Source organism: Eptatretus burgeri, chromosome 18 (assembly GCF_056783735.1).
Source record: "Eptatretus burgeri isolate ZD-2024b chromosome 18, Ebu_testis_v1, whole genome shotgun sequence".
Taxonomy (NCBI): domain Eukaryota; kingdom Metazoa; phylum Chordata; class Myxini; order Myxiniformes; family Myxinidae; genus Eptatretus; species Eptatretus burgeri.
In genome coordinates, this window is record NC_140978.1 from 42,650,364 (window position 1) to 42,670,893 (window position 20,530).

Consider the following 20,530-nt stretch of genomic DNA (forward strand, 5'->3'; position numbering starts at 1 on the left):
CAGAGAAATTCCCTCTTAGTTGAGATTGAACTGAAGGACAATCACCATAAGGCTGTGTGTCTTGAAGGCCAGGTTGGAACCCAGCTTTGGAGGCCAGGTTGGAACCTAGCTTTGGAGGCCAGGTTGGAACCTAGCTTTGGAGGCCAGGTTGGAACCTAGCTTTGGAGGCCAGGTTGGAACCTAGCTTTGGAGGCCAGGTTGGAACCTGGCTTTGGAGGCCAGGTTGGAAATGTGGCTTTCCCAGGAAAGATCATGGCAGATAGTGACACCCAGAAACTGGAAAGAGAGGACTTCTTCCAGAGGATTGTTGAGAGAGTAGATGGGGGAGGGGAGGGGTGAGGGAGGGAGTTCCAAATGGTCCTTTCGGAGAGACATAGTGAGAGGGTGAGATTTGTCAGAATTTAAAGACATGTTCCTCATGTTGGACCAGTTTGTGATTTTATCCAGATCTGCAGAGAGAGAGGAACACCTTGAGGAACTTGAGAGGAACACCTTCAAGAAGTCTTGATGTTTATTCATTGAGAATTAGGAGTGCTTAATTACGAGCTGTGCCATTGAATTTTCTTTTAAACATGTCGCTTTCTTTATTTCTGCTTATGTAGAACAGAGAAAGTTTACTGGTCAATAACACTGTCATGTTTCTGCCTCACAGACAGAGATGCTTTCGCAACGCTTGAGTGCGAAGGATGAAGAACTGAAAGCGATTACGTTGAAAAGTAATTCACTTTTGGAGGATGTGATGAATGTGGGAAACAAGTTGTCAGAAATGCAACGTCAACAATTAAAGGTCGTTGAGAGCTGCCAACAAGTAAGGAACCGTTATCAAACATGTGGGACCGCAGATACCAAGGGTGTGAACATCATGTTCACCTCCACATGCTCTGATGAGTTTTAAGACCTTGCAGGGGTCGTGATGATAATGAACATTTACTAATGGAAAACTGTTTACTGGAGTTTGTGAAATTCCGTGTGAACTTTGTGCCTTTAACCCAAATTCATCCCAGGTTAGACTTGAGAGGGACACCTCCAAACAGTCTTCATGTTTATTTATTGAGGATTAGAAGGAGTGCTCAATTACGAGCTGTGCACTGTTGAATTTTCTTTCTACCATGTCGCTTTCTTTGTTTCTTTCTTTCTTTCTTTCTGATTACGTTGAACAGAAAACAAACTTTGCTCTCTGACGCTGTCATGCTTCTGCTCCACAGATCGAGGTGCTTTCGCAACGTTTGAGTGTGAAGGATGAAGAACTCAAACAGATCACCTCGAAAAATAAGGTCCTGTCAGATGATCTGATGAAGGCAACAAAGAAGTTGTCAGAAGTGGAACGTCAGCAACAGGAGCAGCTACAAGTGAATGAGTTACAGAAACAGAAGGTCGTTGAGAGCTGCCAACAAGTAAGGAACCGTTATCAAACATGTGGGACCGCAGATACCAAGGATTGTGAACATCATGTTCACCTCCACAAGCTCTGATGAGTTTTAACACCTTGCAGGGGTCGTGATGATAATGAACATTTACTAATGGAAAACTGTTTACTGGAGTTTGTGAAACTCCGTGTGAACTTTGTGCCTTTAACCCAAATTCATCCCAGGTTAGACTAGAGAGGGACACCTCCAAACAGTCTTCATGTTTATTGATTGAGGACAAGAAGGAGTGCTCAATTACGAGCTGTGCACTGTTGAATTTTCTTTCTACCATGTCGCTTTCTTTCTTTCTTTCTTTCTGATGACGTTGAACAGAAAACAAACTTTGCTGTCTGACGCTGTCATGCTTCTGCTCCACAGATCGAGGTGCTTTCGCAACGTTTGAGTGTGAAGGATGAAGAACTCAAACGGATCACCTCGAAAAATAAGGTCCTGTCAGACGATCTGATGAAGGCAACAAAGAAGTTGTCAGAAGTGGAACGTCAGCAACAGGAGCAGCTACAACGGAATGAGCAACAGCAAGAGAAGGTCATTGAGAGCTGCCAACAAGTAAGGAACCGTTATCAAACATGTGGGACCGCAGATACCAAGGGGTGTGACCATCATGTTCACCTCCACAAGCTCTGATGAGTTTTCACACCTTGCAGGGGTCGTGATGATGAGACATTTACAAATGGAAAAATGTTTCTTGGAGTTTGTGAAGCTCTGTGTGAACTTTGTGCCTTTAACCAGAGTTAATCCCAGTTTAGACTTGAGAGGGACACCTACAGTCTTCATGTTTATTGATTGAGGACAAGAAGGAGTGCTCAATTACGAGCTGTGCACTGTTGAATTTACTTTCAAACTTGCTGCTTTCTTTCTTTCTTTCTGGTTACGTAGAACAGAAAACAAACTTTGCTGTCTGACGCTGTCATGCTTCTGCTCCACAGATCGAGGTGTTTTCGCAACGTTTGAGTGTGAAGGATGAAGAACTCAAACAGATCACCTCGAAAAATAAGGTCCTGTCAGATGATCTGATGAAGGCAACAAAGAAGTTGTCAGAAGTGGAACGTCAGCAACAGGAGCAGCTACAACGGAATGAGCAACAGCAAGAGAAGGTCATTGAGAGCTGCCAACAAGTAAGGAACCGTTATCAAACATGTGAGACTACAGATGCCAAGGGTGTGAACATCATGTTCACCTCCACAAGCTCAGATGAGTTTTAACACCTTGCAGGGGTCGTGCTGCTCATGAGATATTTACAAATGGAAAACTGTTTATTGGAGTTTGTCAAACTCCGTGTGAACTTTTTGTGCCTTTTACCCAAATTAATCCCAGGTTAGACTTGAGAGGGACACCTCCAAACAGTCTTCATGTTTATTGGTTGAGGATTACAAGGAGTGCTCAATTACGAGCTGTGTGGCGTTGGATTTTCTTTCACACATGTCGCTTTCTTTCTTTCTTTCTTTCTTTCTTTCTTTCTGATTTATTAAATTATTTCTTTAAAAAAACTAAACTAAGTTAATTTTGCATTTTTACCTTATTATAAATTGCATTTTAATCAATCAGTTTTCACACTGCCCCACAGATCGAGGTGATTTCGCAATATTTAATTGCGAAGGATGAAGAATTCAAACAGATTACCTCGAAAAATAAGGAACTTTCACAGGATCTGTCGAACCTGAGTCGTGGGTTTTCTGCATCGGAGCAGCAGCTGCAGAGGCAGGAGCAAATTAACATTGATTCCCACAAACAAGTAAGTAACCATGATCTCACAATGCGGGACTTGCTCGATATTGTCTGACCTTTGAAGACAAAATAACTGAAACGAAAGAGTTGAAGATAATGTTTTCCTTGATGCGTGCTGATGTGTTTTAATCACTTACAGGTCGCACTGCTGATGGCTGATTTCCAAAGTCTAAACGAATGCTTGAATGCAGTGATGCTGAAACATAATTCCATCATTGAGGCAATGTACCACATCTGCGTTAAAGTTCAGAATTTGGAGCAACAACAACAGCAACAACAACAACAGCAACCCCAGCAGCAGCCATGTTCGCAGCTTCCTTTCAAGCAAGAGAAGCTTGAGAAGCCTCAGGCACAACAGACGTACCAAAATGACCTGCAGCGTCATCAACCTTGGAAAAACAAGGTACAGCAACACAATCTCAAGAACCCAACAGAAATACTCCCGTTCCCAGTCATTCATCAAAAGCTTGAAAAGAACTCACATTATTGAACCTTCGAATCATTTTCCAATCTGGTTTAATTTAGAATACAATATTAATTTGTGATTCCCTGGAAAAATGGCACCTTTTAGCACAACTTGTAACATTGACTTACATCAGGAAGCAACATATCATAAACATTTACATCGAGGGAATTGGTGTCGACCCCCCACCCTGAACCCTAAACCCCCCCAATTACAACCAAAAGTTTTCAACTTCCTCTGTTCAGCGGTTCAGGAGTGCATAGAAATCAAACAGATAAATCAACAATCACATGAACATCCACTTCTCAAATTACAAGTTGTACGATTCCGATTATTATTATTTTGGAACTGGTGCGTTGCCTATTTCACAGTAACGTCAATGTCATGTTTCTCTACTGCTGTTTTATTTGAAAGACTATTTATTATGTTCAACAGGAACCTCGTGTTATTCACCACGTGATTGAATGTGGGGAGGAACTCAAATCTTCCAGTAATGCCTGGAGGCCCACGAAGAAGAGAGGGATGACGGGTGATGAAGTGAGTTTGGTTTTCCATTTGAAAGGGTCGTCATTCGTGTCGATTTAATGTTAAAATATACTTTTCTTTCTGAACTCATTTATTGTTTTGACTCCTCACGGATGATGCCTTCCTTGTTTTACTCCCATTTCCTTCCCCAAGGATGTAATTCGGCAGTTTCGTTCTCTCCTCAATAAATTAACACCGGAAAATTTTGACCGGATTGTGAGTCAGATGAAGTGCATCAATATCACCAAGGAAGGTCATCTGAAGGACATTGTTCAGCTTATCCAGAACAAGGCAATGTTGGAATCCAAATTTTCGAAGGTGTATGCAAACATGTGCTACCACCTTTCAAAGGTAAGAGAAGTCTTTCACGACCGCAACTCATCAGGGAAAGAACACGACTAACAGACATCCTTCTCTGAACCTCCTGAAAATATCTGCTCTCCTCCCCACTTCCCGTGATCCCCACCTCCCTTTTTCACAGACTGATACACACTGCCCCAGCAATCTCATTTCACCCCAAACTTGTTTACCCTCTCTCACCACTTCTTTCTCAGCCTCACGACGCTCCTCTCTTCTTTTTTTTTCACCTTTTTATTTTCTCAATTTATCTTGCCTCCCTCACCTTCCGTTTAAAAAGTATTCAATAAATCGATGCCCCTTTTCTTTAATACCATCCACCATTCTTTTATTTTTTTACAGGTTGAGGGACATGAAACAAGCAAGCCGGGTAACGTCCTCGACTTTCGCACACTCCTCATTCAAGGCTGCAACAATGAGTTAATGATGGAGATGGATGGGAGCTCCAGCTTGGACGCCGAGAAAGCCCGACGCCGTGCTATTGGGAACGTCATCTTCATCGGGGAACTTTTCAATGCACAAGTTTTGCATGAATCTGTTATCTCCGATACAGTGAGGTGGTTGCTCAAAGATGGTAAGGAGCACTCCATCGAGTGCTTCTGTCGTCTTCTTGGTGTTGTTGGAGAGAACCTGGACTCCACACACCCCGCAATGGTAATGAAACTTCACTTTTGAATTTTCATAAACACGTTTACTCTTACGCTGCTGATTTTCATCATCTTTCTTGCACATCTTCATTTTACTGACTTCGCGCCCGTATGTATGCGTCTCGACAGATGAATGAGCATTTCACCTCTTTGGTTGAACTCTTGAAGGAGAAAAAAATGTCGTCACGCATCCGCTTCATGCTCCAGGATCTGATAGATCTTCGCAAGGTAAGTCATTCCTGTCTACCTCTGGTATGCCAATTTACAAATGATACCTGCCTCAAAGCCCCTGCATCTCTAAGTGCATGTGCCCTCTTCCCTTCCTCAGCGGACATGGACTCCACGTCTGCAGGTTGAGCAACCAATGTGCCTTCAGGATGTTCGTGAGCAAGCTGAACAACAGCAACAATTAAGATAACACTGCATCTGAAGGTACGACACATGAAAAAAGACGAAGAAGATCTTAAGTTACCACCGACTGTTGTTTTATTTAAGAAGTCTCAGGAGATTATTATTCCATTCTCCAAAATGTATCCATTTGCAAAACGATGTGTTTGGACCAACAAACAATTGTCATATCATGGAAATTACAAATTTGTGAATAATATCATCATTATCAAGTAAAACAGCTGCCGCAAGAGAATGATGACAAGTATCATGAGCAGTTGGTGTCCCTTCTGGGATTTACCCACAATGCAGTATAATCTTTCCTTTGATTGATAATTTCAGTCATCTCACACAATACAGCTATCCTCACTCCTACATGCTGTACTGACTGACATGCTTATTGACCTGATTTGCAGGTTAAGTCGTTCTTTGTGGAGATACGAGTGAAGGCCTGTCACGACGAGGATGTGTGCCTTGAAAACGAGGTGCACACGGACAACATTTAAACACTTAACAGCGACTCGCTGTTTATGGAGGAAGAGCTGCATCATCAACAACTGCAGCAAAATGGTGATGCAACGGTTGAGTGCAAAAAACGAATAATTCGTTGTGATTGCATTGAAAAATAAGGTAATTTCAGAAGATCTGAAAAAATATTACGACCAACGTATAAGAAGTGGAACTTCAGCTCGAGGAACAACAGCATGAGGAAGACCTACAGAAGAATGTTGAGAGTGAAGGAAGAACTACAAAACGACATTGAGAGCTGCCAACAAGTAAGGAACGGTTTTCAAACACGTCATGTTCACCTCCACATGCTCTGAGGAATTGTAACACCTTCCAGGGGTTTTGCTGCTTATGAGACATTGACAAACGGAAGACTGCTTTGTAATTTGTGAAATTATAAGTTAATTTTGCACCTTCAATCAATTCAACTTTCTCATAGCCCTAAATGTTCCCAGCTTCTTGTGGGATCAGTCACAGAATGTTTTTATACCAGGTCTTTCACGAAGCACTTGGTTTGGCCTGGATTCCACTGAAGGTGGTTTGGGCAGGAATTTGTAATTAGTTCAGGGTGCCGATGATCACTCACCGAATGTTTGTCAGCCACAAAGGGATCGTAGGTGTCCACCGAGCAGCTGGCACGAGTATGTGGGACACCCAGCTCAATGATCACATTGTAGGGAGTATGGTGTGGACATTAAGCCTGCCAATCCTCATTCCGACTCTTACCTGCCAATCCTCAATCCGACAGTTTAAAGTCGGGTCAGGAATCGAACCCCAAATCGACAGTTCAAAGGTAAATGTGCGACCTCTACACAGTACTATCAGGACAACCATTAACCATCCCAAACCAGGTTGTCCATTCAACATCCAGATCCTGTTGTTTCGATTCAAAATTGTCACACAAGTGCGTTCAGAATTGTACAACTGCAAGCAGATGTACGATTGTCTCCGAATTATGCGTACGTAATCTTAAAGTCCGTTCAACTGAAACTCTTTGTCCAAGTTCTGATTTAGTCTTCTGTCCACAAGATGTAAACCATCTGCTGGGTGCATTTGCATGGCGATGACACCATAATGGGTACCCTGGCAATGATATAAATAATAAATTCCAATTATGGTGACGTTGTCCTTAAACAAAGGTGTATAGGTTTCTTCAGTTAACTTACTGAGCAAATATAATGTGCATAATACTCCTGTATATATAATATTGTTCTACTGTCGCCACATTGTCTTGTCACACCTTGTAAGATTTGTGACATTGCCTTTTATCACATTAGCTGGCAACAATGAAGTGATGTACAAGTCATATCATATTAATTTGTAGTCCTCGTTCACTTTATTACACATTGGACAGCATGCGACACGAGCCTTAAGTGTTCCAGTGGATCCGTTTGTGCTCCATGATTGTCATTCCAGAGAATAATTTTGTGCCTTGATCTGTGGGACATTTTCCGGAGCATTTGTGTGGTGTTACGATGAAAAGTAAGTCTCACTGCTTGTTTAAAGTCATCAAAGTAGTGGTGTTCGCTCAATTTGAAGAACAGGAAACGCATCATCATTGTGCACACAAAGGCAATATCTCGATTTTTACAACGGGTGACAAGACATTGTGGCCACCCTGTGCAATGTCAATACTGCAGTGCAGTACTGAGTAGAGGTACACATATTCACCTCTCAGCTATCTAGCTTGGGTTTGAATCCCAACCCAGCTGTAAACTGTCATCCTCGTGTTTCACATCCAGGGTGATTCATCTAATTTGTTTTTTCCCGCCCTCAGATGGACGTGAAACGGACGTCACGTCAGCTGGCATCAGCTGGTGAGGTGGACGTTAAAGATCCTACGATGTCCATCGAGAAAGAGAAGGTGAACTATCGCCAGCACCATTAACAAATTGCAAATTCCTGCCATGTCCTACAAGAGGGCATTACATCAGCGCCACAACCACCCCCGAGCCAATGTTGCTGACCGTCGCCTTGTGCTGTATTTGAAAGAAGAATAAGAAGCTCTGTACTAACTGGTTAGGTAAGGGGAGTTTCTCAACTGTGCCCCACAATTCTACACCGCAGCCTTTCTCCTGTGATGGATGTATTGAACAAAATAGCGGGAAATTATTTGATCTGAGATTATTTATTTATCACTCATCTTCACACTCAATCGAGCCATGATTGCCTTCATTTCAATATATAATGTCGTTCGTCAAATCAATTTTCATGCTGTTCATCATTATCATTTATTTATTCATTCTATGAATGATTTTAAAAGGATTCACACAGCACAACATTCAAAGTCAACGAGTCAATGCAGATTCTCTAAAACAAAAGAAAACATTTACAACAGGGGGCACGATCGCAGTCCTCACTCCCATTTGTCACCTATAGGTGACACACCACATCATACATCACCACATCCGTTCACAAACCCAAGAATCCTGACTACTTGCACCAGACATAACTTGTCGACGAGTGGGTTCACACGCTCGTAAAAAAAAAAACAGCTTCAAAACGATTAATTAAAAAAAAAATCCACAACCTGACTATAATTGTCATGCAACAATGGGAGGAAACTTGCAACATCCTGAGGGTATAGCTCTTCATAATGCAAGCTCGGATGGCAAGACGTCAAGCGAAACTCATTCTCCTTATGTTGCACAGAATAATAGATACACTAACAAAGGATAATCACTTCTTATAATGCTACAGGCCAATTAGTTAGCCCAAGCGGTTGATTGGCCTTTGATAGATGATAGGGTGTAGCACGTAACGATGGTTTGCTCGGCCAATTAACATCCTTTGACCTACCCCCGGCACGGTTCCCCATCGACTTCAGTCGTCTTGCCGGTACGGTAAAGTGACATGCACGCACCTCTCGTACTTGTGGGGTGCGCGACTGTTGGGGGGGATTTCTAAAACGAATCTGTATGATTTATTCCTTCCTCGGCCCACCCTCGCGAGATATTCCTTCCTTCCTTCCTTCCTTCATCCTGTCACCAATGAAAGCGTCGATCATCAGGTAGATGTGGTCATGTAACTATTACACATGAACATCACCATGATGGTTACCTGTGTTCTTGTAACTGTCATTTATCAGGAACGAGGTGAGAATGAAGAACCATCACTTGGTGAGTTTAAATGATCTTTTTGAAATACAGTCTTGATGTGGAACAGAACAGAAGAATGGTTTTCCTTTATCAGGTAAGTACATTTGGAAGTCCTGTACATGTCCCTTGGCTCCAAGTTTTTCTTTCAAGGTGTGTTGTGTATGTGTGGTGTGTCCATGTGTTGTGTGTATGTGTCTGAGTGTGGTGTGGTGTGCCCATGTTTGGTATGGTGTCTGGTTTGTCCGTGTGTGGTGTGTCTGTGGTGTGTTGTGTCCGGGTGTGGTGTGTCCGGTATGTGTGTGTATGGTGGTGGTGGTGGTGTGTCCATGTTTGGGGTGGTGTGGTGTGGTGTGTCCAGTATATCTGTGTGTGGTGTGGTGTATTTGGTATGTGTGGTGTGTCCGGTATATCTGTGTATGGTGGTGGTGGTGGTGTGTCCATGTTTGTGGTGGTGTGGTGTGGTGTGTCCGGTATATCTGTGTGTGGTGTGGTGTGTTTTGTATGTGTGGTGTGTCCGGTATATCTGTGTATGGTGGTGGTGGTGGTGGTGTGTCCATGTTTGGGGTGGTGTGGTGTGGTGTGTCCTGGTTATAAGTCCAACCCCTCCTCAGCGTGGTAACCAGGTGAACGGCGGTGTTTCATCACCTGCCGGCTAACGGGGCCATGGCATCATCACACTCTATGATTACAATGAACCCAGACACAAGGTGCCATCTTGTGCCATCTCGATGTTCCCTTCAGCACTCGCTTTCAGAGAACTTGCAGAAGTCCCAGGTGAAGATGAACTCTCCACAGAGAGCAAAGCAAGACAAGAGCTGAGTGAACTGTGTGGACCACAACACAGAGGGGGCTCACCCCTTGAACTCTGTCGCTTTGCTCCCTCTGTCGGGGTTGGAGTGACTGAATTAGGCGGAGAATGACAGGTATGAGTATGGTTGTACCATTGCTGTTTTTCCCTTGCACACTTTAGGAAAAAGCTCCTTCTGTCAGTTTATGATTGTCAGTTAGGGTTAGGGTCAGTCGGTTTATGATTATGTTCACACCTTCTGACAAAAACGGCAGTTTATGATCGAGGAACAACTTCATTTCAATTCACTGCTATATTTTTGAACACGAATCGGTGAAGGAACCTGTAGTTTCGCAGTACTTTTCTTCCCCATCCCCAACACCTTACACTTGCTCAGGTTAAATTCCATCTGCCAATCTTTTACCCAATCCATGCAAGTATCATTACTTTCCTGAATCTGATCGACACCCTCTCTGCTTTCCACCTTACCTCCAAGCTTTGTCATCTGCAAATTTGGAAAGCTTACTCCTCACCCCTTGATACAAATTGTTGATGTAAATGATGAATAGTAATAGTCTGAGTTGTGAGTATTGATCCCTGAGGTACCCCACTACCTACATCTTCCCAGTAAGACATCCTCCCACTCACAGCCACTCTTTGCTTCCGATCACTAATCCAGTTTGCAATCTAATTATCGACCTGACAAGCCCTTACTTTGGCTAACAACCTCTGATGTGCTATCTTATCAAATGTCTTCTGAAAGTCTAGTTATACTATGTCCACTGCCATTCCCTCATCCTCCCAATCAGACACTGCTTCCCATGCTTCCCATGGGTAAACCCATGCTGACTACCTTTAATTAGTTTGTATTTATTTAAATGATTCCTCACCTGGTCCTTAATTAATGTCTCCAACACCTTCCCCACAACCGAAGTCAAACTAACAGGTCTTTCATTTCCCAATTCTTCACTGGATCCTTCATTAAATAATGGTGTTACATTTGTTACCCTCCAATCCTCCGGTACCTGTCCTGACTCCAGTGAGGTATTGAAAATATACGTTAACATCTCACTTACCTGCTCGGCCACCTCCCTCAATACTCTCAGGTGCATATTACCTGGACCTTTGGTAAAACTCTTATCTACTCTTTAATTTCCTTCCTGTTCCTTTACTTCCTCCACTCCAACATTGGATCTTCTGTAAAATCCCTTCCTCACCTCCTCTATAAATACTCTCAGCTATTGGCAATTCTCCTGACTGTTCTTGCGTAAAAGTTGAAGACAAATACCTGTTTTAATAAGCCTGCCATCTCGCTTTCATCACGAACCACTCTCCCGGTGCTATTCCTCAATGAGCCCACACTGGTCCTCACCTGTTCTTTTCCCCTGATATAATTACATAATGCCTTGCTATTATGTTTAATATTCTTATCCTTGTCCTTCTCATTCTCTCTTTTGGCTTTCCGAGTTATTTTTCTTCACTTCCCTCTGTTTACTCCGATAGTGATTTAAATCTAACTCCAGTCCTGTCATTTTAAACCTAATAAACATGTTCTGCTTCTCCTTTATGGTGTTCCTTATCTCACGACTCAAACTCCCTGACCTCTTTCTGTTTCTAGTTTTCCACCTCATTGGGATGTACTTGCTCTGCACTCTACACATTTGCTCCTTGAAGGTTTCCCATTTCTCTGGTGATGATTGTCCGATTGTTAGCTTCTCCCAATCTTCATCACCCAACTCTCTCCTCAATACCCTCAAGGTTTGCCTTCCTGAAATCCAATAGCCTTACCCTTCTATCCTGAACTTTAACCCTTAACAGAATCTTTGCACATACAATGTTATGGTCACTTGCTCCGAAATGCTTGCCGACGTCCACCTCCTCCACCATATTGGGATCATAACTTAACAGGAGGTCCAACACTGACTGCACTCCCCCTCGTGGGCTTATCTACAAACTGGGTTAAAAAGCAATCTTAGAATAAAACGAGGAAATTCTCATCCGTTCTGCCCTTTCCCTGTTCCTCCACCCAATGTATCCCTCACAAGTTAAAATCCCCCATAATCAATACTCTTCCCTTACCACGTGCCCTTTTTAATTATTTAGTACTCCTCCTTCTTCCTCTTCCTTCACACCCGGAGCTCCATAAAAGCATCCTATCAGTATCTTACTGTTTTTTACAATCTCTAATCTCTACCCATTCAGAATCATCAACATTTATTCCTTCCTTCATGTATGTCACCCCTTTCTCTTAATGCAATGCTGTCCTTTACCCAGATTGCTACTCCTCCTCCTATTCTCTCCTTCCTACCACACCGACACACCTCGTGGCCTTCTAATCCTGTCCTCCAGGTACTCTCCTCCTTAAACCATGTCTCACTTACTGCAACTAGATCTTACTCCTCGCTATCCACTTTCGCATCAAGCTCTTCCATCTTATTATTTAAACTCCTGGCATTGGAATGGAATATGTTTAACTTTTCCCTTCCTGAAATTCTATTTTCCTGCCTGGCCTTACTCATCCCAATTACTTCATCCGTTCTTTCCTTCATAGATTCCCCACCCTCGACTGAACTCAAAAAAAGCCTGAATTCCTTCTTCAATTCCAACTGCAAACCTTGTTGCCCCCTTTCTATTTAACACACGGCCATCATTCTGGAAACACTCCCTTTGTCTCTGAAATGATTCCCACTGCTTCTTAAATGTAAAACCTTCCTCTTGACACCAATTGTTTTCACTCGCAATGGGTGCTCCGGGTCCCTTCTCCATGGCCACCCAGACCCAAGCACAATTGTGGCAGGCCCACCATGGGCTCACGGCCTACCCTGGCTGACATGCCCCTCACCTCTCATGAGCCACACTCCCAGCCCATCAATACTCGTTGCACACCTTGCAAAACAAACACTCTTTCACACACATGGAACAAACCACAGAACGAGCTGCATTGTTAATTTTACTAAATTTCCCTAACTAATCTCTAAACTAGCCCCAGGTTTCCTTAAGTAGGGCTCACTCCCTCCCAATCATTCTTTCACACCATTCACTCCTTTCCATATTCACTCCCTGGCTGCTGTCCCACATTCACCCCTTTCAAGCTTGTTCACATTTCCTTTCAGTCATTTGCACCATCTAACTAACTAGTTTCTTCTGACTCTCTCCTGCTCATCTCGTCATCCCTTATACTATGCATGCTCCTTTTAACACTTTGTCACTACGCTAGCTACGTCCCCACTACATGTCAATTGTCTCCAACCCTCTGTCCATAACACATTAAGCTAACCTCAACCACCTTCTAAGACTAATGCTCCTGTGCTCCCATGAAGACAACTATTTATTCCGCCCCCTTGAGGCAAAACTATTCTAACATTTTCTACCTCTAACCTCATGCATGCTGAATTAATGTTCCTGTGGCCCCTTGTGGTGCAGCCTTTCATACGTGCTCCCACATGGGTTCAAAAACTCTGTACTCTACTTTACACTTATGAGTTAACCCCCCTGTCCCCGCCCCCATCTCCCCCCTACCCCACGTCTGCAGAAGTGCTCAGCCTTGCCTCCACCTCAAAGGCCAGAGCGATCCATAAGGGCGTCTCATCGCCCTTGTCTGGTCATAGTCGGTCAGTGTGAACGATCTGGGGGAAGGACCGTGGCCACATTTCGATCTTAATCACAATGTCACAGATTTGCGCCAGGATGACCCGCGAGCCCTGCCAAAGCAAGATGAGTTTTGGTTATTTGCCCTTCCTTCGCCGGGGATTGAAGAACCGAATCCTCATCCCCAGAGGTAATCCCTCGGCTCGAGTGGTCGCACCTGCGTTTAATCTTCACACTGGCTAGATGGAATTGGCGGTGCACAAAAGCATGGACCCATGACATGGCTTTTTCCAGGTGATGTGCATAACCCTCCCTCGGCGGTCTATCAGGGTGATCTGGCATCGGACCGCAAAGGAGATCGACAGACGTCTGGAACTCACATCCGTACATGAGCAGCGCTGGGCTGCATGAGATGGCTCTGTGCTGACTGGTCCGGTGTGCCATCAAAAATATGGGAGATGGTCTTCCCAGTTATCCTGACCGGTAGTGGTAAACAAGCCCAATTTTTGGATCAAGGTCTCATTGAAACTTTCCACCGTCTCTTCAGATTGTGGCCTCAATGGTGTTGTCCTGGTGTTCTAAATTGACAAGAGACTGCACACTTTCTTTTTTTAGCAATTGGCTTTCAAAATTTTGTCCCTGGTCTATGTGCAGCTCTTCTGGAATATTCTGGAATATGGACACCCAGCAGGATTGAAAACAAAACTTGTCAAAGGGTGGAGGAGCTCCTTGTGAGCCAACGGCCATCTTTTTCTGGTGCCAATTTGTGGTTGCGTACATCATCCTGCAGTTAGATTACCTTTTTCTGGGAGGTTGGTGGCAGGATTTGCACTCCGGCCACTGTAAAAACACTTCACTCCGCAAAGCACATGAAAAACGCAAAGAAAACTGAAAACCCACTCCATTGGAGTTCCTTTGCCACGGGATTCCAAAACCCACAAAAACCACTTTTTTTTTTTTTTTTTTTGTATACCTTGGTCGAGGCTCGTATGAGAGCAAACACACAACTCACAGCAAGGGGGCAGGAGACAAGAGGGGCGGGAGTGGAAGGGACAAAACATTGGGGAACAGACACAGCTGAACTGTGGAAGGGAGAGGGATGGGGATGGGACGGGGAACATGGCGAGGAGAAGATGGACATTACAGGGACTTTCAGGAAGGAAAGCAGGAGAATTGAAGGAAGTGGGCTTGGGTGGATTATCGGGGGTAGAAAAGATCGAGGATTTGGATGGGGGAAGATAAGAGGTGGTGGTGAACAGCTGTTTTGAAAGCTTGGAGGGAAGAATGGGAAAGAATAGAGTGAGGAAGTTTATTCCAAAGGCGGGAAAAAAGAGGAATGAAAGAGTGAAGATGAGCAGTGATTCGTGATTTTGGTAGTTTTACCAGAAGGGGGTTGTTGGCGGACCTTGAGCGCCCTGTGGAAATGTGGTTGGGACAAATCGCAGAGAGAGCAGGGGGGGCAAGGCTGGAGAGGAGTCGGTAGAAGACAGAAAGACCACCGACCAACCTGCGGTGATTGAGTGAGAGGCCCAAAGACTCAGCTTCATTGCGGGAGATGCCAATGATCTTAAAAGCCCTGGTGTCGACAGCGTGAAGTCGAGAAAGGTGGGAGGCAGGAGCACCAGCCCAGAGGGGAGAGCAGTACTCCATCAGGCTACGGACAAAAGCTTTGTAAGTGGTCAGGAGCTCAAGAGGGCCGAGGAAGGACTTTGCACTTCCTGAACAAGTTCCTTCACAGGGCAACTCACCAGATGACAGGATTGGGGCAAAGCCTTCGGGACCTCCATTCTTTGATGACAGGAAGAAAAGCACAGGTTCACCTTCCTGGGTCAGATAGCAGTGGTGTGAGGCGTGGTGCTGCTGAGGTGTCGTCCAGCAGATCATGGTCTCCTGGGGATAATTTGAGGCGGTCCCTTTGAGTGGGTGCCTGGAATGGCCTTTCCCTAAGACAGGATGATCACCTGTCTGCTTTCATCTGAGATCCAGCACTTGGACCTCGGTATTGCAGGACTCTGAGATTCAGAGACCATATAGTGGTGAGATCATGGTGGGTGGCAACACCAACTAACTGCCTGGTAACTCTGATGGCGACTGTATCCAAGGAGTTGCTGTTACTGTGTCCAGTCTGCTGAATCCCATGATTTTTTTGTGTCTGCCCATTTACTATTTACTATTGGTCTGGTCGCTCTGATGGCGACCATGCCCAAGGAGTTGCTGTAGCTGTGTCCACTTTGCTGACTCCAATGATTGAGGTAACACCGGTCAACGAGCATATTATGAGACGAAGGATTCGGCACTCCTTGTGTGTCGTTTCCATGGTCTCTGTCTATACTCCGACTGAGGCGAATGACCTCACCGTGAAGGATGCATTCGATGCCATGCTCGAGTCTGTGGTTGATCAGTGCCCAAGACGAGATACTCTTCTAGTCTTGGGGGATTTCAATGCATCAACTGCAACTGAGAGGGATGGTTATGAGACATGTGTTGGTCCCCATGGGTTTGGAACTGTGAACCAGAATCGCACCAGGTTCATTAACTTTGCAAGAAGTCATGGATTTAGGGTGGCGAGTTCATGGTTTCAGTGCCCACAAGCTCATCGCTGGACTTGGTATTCCAACACTGGCGGTGTGGCAAAAGAGATTGACCATGTCCTCGTTGATGGTTGTTGGAGGATGATCCAGAACTGCAGGGTCTACCGGAGTGCCGTTCCTCAATACCGACCACCAGTTTGTTGTGGCAACTCTGAAGTTTCAGCTTAAATCCAGGAGAATGGTACCATCCCAGCCTTGGCTGGATGTTGGCAAGCTCAAGGATGAGAGGGTATCTGAGGAGTTTGCGTACAGGCTGAGTGGTGATATGGGGGGTCTGAGTGCTTTGGGGGATCCTGAAGAGTTGCGGAGTGCCTTCAAGACCACCGTCCTTGATGTTGCCGGGAGATGTCTTGGAACTCACCGGAAGGTGAAGAAAACTATTGTCTCTCGAGGCACACTGGATACCATTGACCAGAGTCGCAGGGTCAGGCTGATTGGCAGAGCTGAGCTGTTCAGGGAGCTGAGGCGTAATACTGTACGTGCACTTTGGGTGGACAAGGAGGCCTATGTGTGAGGAATCTGTGAGGGGGAAGAGCATCACCTGTGGACAGGTGATCCTCCTCCCGCTTACAGGGGAATTCACGCATTGCGTTCGTCCAAGCCCGTCCCTCGGTGTACTGCAGTTAGAGCGGAGGGTGGTGGGCTCTTGACAGAGGAGTGCAAAGGGAAGGCCCACTGGGCCGGTTACTTTGAACGGCTGTACTAGTCTGACCCACCAGCTATTGATTTGGATTTCACAGGTGTTACTATCCCAATTGCTGACCCTCCAATGAACTGTGATACACCTTTGTTTGTGGAAACACAGGCTGTGGTGAATCGGTTGAAATGGGGTAAAGCTCCTGGGATCTGTGACATCCACGCTGAATTTCTCAAAGCTGGTGGAAATGCTGCTCTCGTGTCGCGACATGCAGTTCTGTGCTTTGCCTGGAACACAGGCATCATCCCAACTGACTGGAAAAGGGGCCTTGTTGTCCTCTCTGGAAAGGGAAGGGTGATTGCCATGACTGCAACAACTGCTGAGGGATGTTGCCGCTCTCAGTGCCGGGCAAGGTCTTTGCTCGAATAAGTATTGATAGGGTTCGCCACCATCTGCTTGAGCACCAGCGTCCAGAGCAGTCAGGCTTTACACCAAAGAGGTCAACGATTGACCGTATCATTGCTTTTCGGGTCCTCATCGAATGCAGACGGGAGTTTCGGCAGGGGCTGCTTGCAACCGATGTTACTCTCTGCAAAGTGTTTGATTCAGTGAATCGGCATGCCCTCTGGAGGATTCCTGGTCTTTGTGGGGTGCCACCAAAACTGATCCATCTGATGTCTGAACTACACTTTCGTGCTGAGAGTGCTGTGAGATTTGGTGATGCCATCTCTGAGTTATTTCCAGTTGTTGGAGTTCAACATGGGTGAGTACTGGCCCCCACACTTTTCAGCACTTGTATGCACTGGATTCTGGGGAGGATGTGGGAGAGATCAAGCTGCGGTGCATCGTTTGGAATGTCAAGATCTGACCTTGATTTCGCAGATGATGCAGTCTTCCTTGCGGAGATTCTAGATATCCTTTTGGGAGCCCTCGAGGTGCTGAATGAGGAGTTGGAGCCGCTGGGATTACAGGTTTCCTGGGTCAAAACTAAGGTCCAGGCTTTCAATGACATCTTGGATGCTGCTATCTTGCTTGTACCTGTTTATGGTGAGAATGTTGAGGTCACAGAGATATTCACTCACCTGAACAGTGATATTCACGTCTCTCCTGGCTGTAAGCCAGAGGTCAATCGACATCTGGGTTGGGCCTGGGGAGTCATAGATCCAATGGATCGTGGGGTGTGGTGCTGTCAGTACCTGTGCGGGAGGACGATAGTCTGAGTCTTCAGGTCCTTAGTGCTTCCAGTTTTGCTCTATGGATGTGAGACTTGGACTCTGACCAGGGATCTGAGACGGAGGCATAATTCTTTGGTACCAGGTCTCTTGCGAGAATCCTTGGCTCTCGCTGGTCGGACTTTGTGTCCAACAAGCGGTTGCTGAGACTCAAATGAGATTTGTTGCCTGCATAGTCTGTGAGCGTCAGCTGCGATTGTATGGACATGTGGCTCGTTTTCCTGACGGTAGCAGATTCTCTGCGAGGAAGCCTTGTCAGTGGAAGAGGCCAATGGGCTGGCCACGTGCTTTGTGGTTGCAGCAGTTTGATCAGCATCTCAGGGAGATGGGGATATGCCAGGCGCCTGGGGGATGGCGAGACGGAGGCCCCTGGAGTAAGTGGACACAGCGACACGCTGCTCCAGTGCATGCTCCCATAGCTGACCTGACCTCTGACCCCACGGTGGGTGGGGGGGGGGTGGTATGTTTTTATTTTATTTTAGATGCTTACCAAGTCACCATGAACCTTTCATCATTCATGGCCATCGTGTCGAAAAAGTTCCTGAACAAATATTTGGGTGCAATGATTGATTACAAATTGAAATAGAGCAAGACCTCCCAGGTGTTGGCCGGTAAGGCACACCAAAGATTGGACTTTTTAACCCTTTTAACCATTGCTGCCATTTTACCAGCAACTATTCAAACCTCCATTTGCCTGAGTGGCTATTTTGCCAGCCACCATTGAAACCTCGATGTACACGAGTGGCTGGTTTACCAGCCACCATTGAAACCTCCATATACCCGAGCAGCCGGTTTACCAACCACCATTGAAACCTCCATATACCCGAGCAGCCGGTTTACCAGCCACCATTGAAACCTCCATGTACATGAGCGGCCGGTTTACTAGCCACCATTGAAACCTCCATGTACCCGAGTGGCCGGTTTACCAGCCGCCATTGAAACCTCCATGTACCCGAGCGGCCGGTTTACCAGCCACCATTGAAACCTCCATGGACACGAGTGGCCGGTTTACCAGCCACCATTGAAACCTCCATGTACCCGAGCGGCCGGTTTACCAGCCACCATTGAAACCTCCATGTACCCGAGCGGCCGGTTTACCAGCCACCATTGAAACCTCCATATACCCGAGCAGCCGGTTTACCAGCCACCATTGAAACCTCCATGTACACGAGTGGCCGGTTTACCAGCCACCATTGAAACCTCCATGTACCCGAGCGGCCGGTTTACCAGCCACCATTGAAACCTCCATGTACACGAGCGGCCGGTTTACCAGCCACCATTGAAACCTCCATATACCCGAGTGGCCGGTTTACCAGCCACCATTGAAACCTCCATGTACACGAGCGGCCGGTTTACCAGCCACCATTGAAACCTCCATGTACACGAGTGGCCGGTTTACCAGCCACCATTGAAACCTCCATGTACCCGAGCGGCCGGTTTACTGGCCGCTATTCAAACCTCTATATACCTGAGCGACCGCTTTACCAGCCTCTATTCAAACCTCCACATACCTGAGCGGGCAGATTTTTCTCCAGGGAGCCGAAAGTCCAAGGGGCTCGGGGTTCAAAGGGGGAAACTAAAAGAGTTTTACGTTGATCATCACATTTTCATTCTTTTTTTTTTTAATTAGTTTTTGGTTCAAAGTATTCTTTCTTTAAATTTAAAATGTGCATTTTTGGTAATTCGTCTGAAGAAAGTGTGAAGAAACTGAAAGACCCATGAAGAATACCAGCGCGTGATAGGAACGGATCTTCCGTCAATTTGTACCTTGTACGAGTCGCGCGCTGTGCTGATGGTCCACAAAATAATACAAGACCCATCACACCCACTTCACCATTGTTACCTCTGCCACCGAACGTGAAGCAGGTTATGTTTTCACTGCTTTCTGTCTTTGTTATTTGCAAAATCGAAGATTTTTCAAGTACTCGTGTATTGGTCAATCGATTTTGTTATTCTGTCTGTCTGTTTGTCGCCTTCAGGTCACAATTCCAAACCGATCATCATGAAACTTAACTGAGTTCTGGAGGTCGTCTCAACTGTGAAGCCTATTGATTTTGAGGTCAAAGGTCATCTTGAGGTCAAATTCCTAAAATCGTCATTTTTCATTCGATTGACTTGAAACTTGAACAAGATTTGCAAATTGGATCACTGGATTGGTGTGGGGAGGGGGGACTATTTTTGAGGTTAAAAGGTCAAAGGCCAACTTAAGATCTAACTTCTAAAATCATCAATTTCAATCTAAAAAATCAATTTTCATCCAATTGACCTGAGCTTTGATTATTATGATTGTGAATTTTAATCTGAATGAAATGGACAATTTGATGTATCCATGGCAACCTTTGGAGATAGGGGTGGATTCTGCGAGTATCGTGCTCTGCACGACATCTTTTTCTTGTTACTTGCAAAATCAAAATTTTTTCAAGTATATTCGTTAGTCGATAGTCTGTCTGTTTGTCTGTCTGTCTGTCTGTTTGTCTGTTTATCGCCTTCAGGTCACAATTTTAAACTGATCTCCATGAAACTTCACCACATTATCAAGTTTGTCATAAGGAAGTTTGA

At 45.3% G+C, this 20,530-nt stretch overlaps 1 protein-coding gene across 1 annotated transcript; it reads left to right on the top strand.

Annotated features, from left to right (window-relative positions):
• Positions 1–658: 658 nt before the first annotated feature.
• Positions 659–5,562, top strand: LOC147008989 (uncharacterized). Its single transcript, XM_085863754.1, has 11 exons — positions 659–808; positions 1,206–1,394; positions 1,785–1,973; positions 2,354–2,542; positions 2,992–3,159; positions 3,292–3,555; positions 4,051–4,152; positions 4,294–4,491; positions 4,840–5,151; positions 5,274–5,372; positions 5,473–5,562. The coding sequence occupies exons 1-11, from the start codon at positions 659–661 to the stop codon at positions 5,560–5,562; spliced, it is 1,950 nt and encodes a 649-aa protein (XP_085719880.1).
• The last annotated feature ends 14,968 nt before the right edge of the window (positions 5,563–20,530 follow it).

Coding starts and splice junctions, on each gene's coding strand:
- LOC147008989 (XM_085863754.1), top strand. CDS start 659: ATGCTTTCGCAACGCTTGAGTGCGAAGGATGAAGAACTGAAAGCGATT. Junction 2,543..2,991: donor TCATTGAGAGCTGCCAACAA/GTAAGGAACCGT, acceptor ACTGCCCCACAG/ATCGAGGTGATTTCGCAATA. Junction 3,556..4,050: donor ATCAACCTTGGAAAAACAAG/GTACAGCAACAC, acceptor TATGTTCAACAG/GAACCTCGTGTTATTCACCA.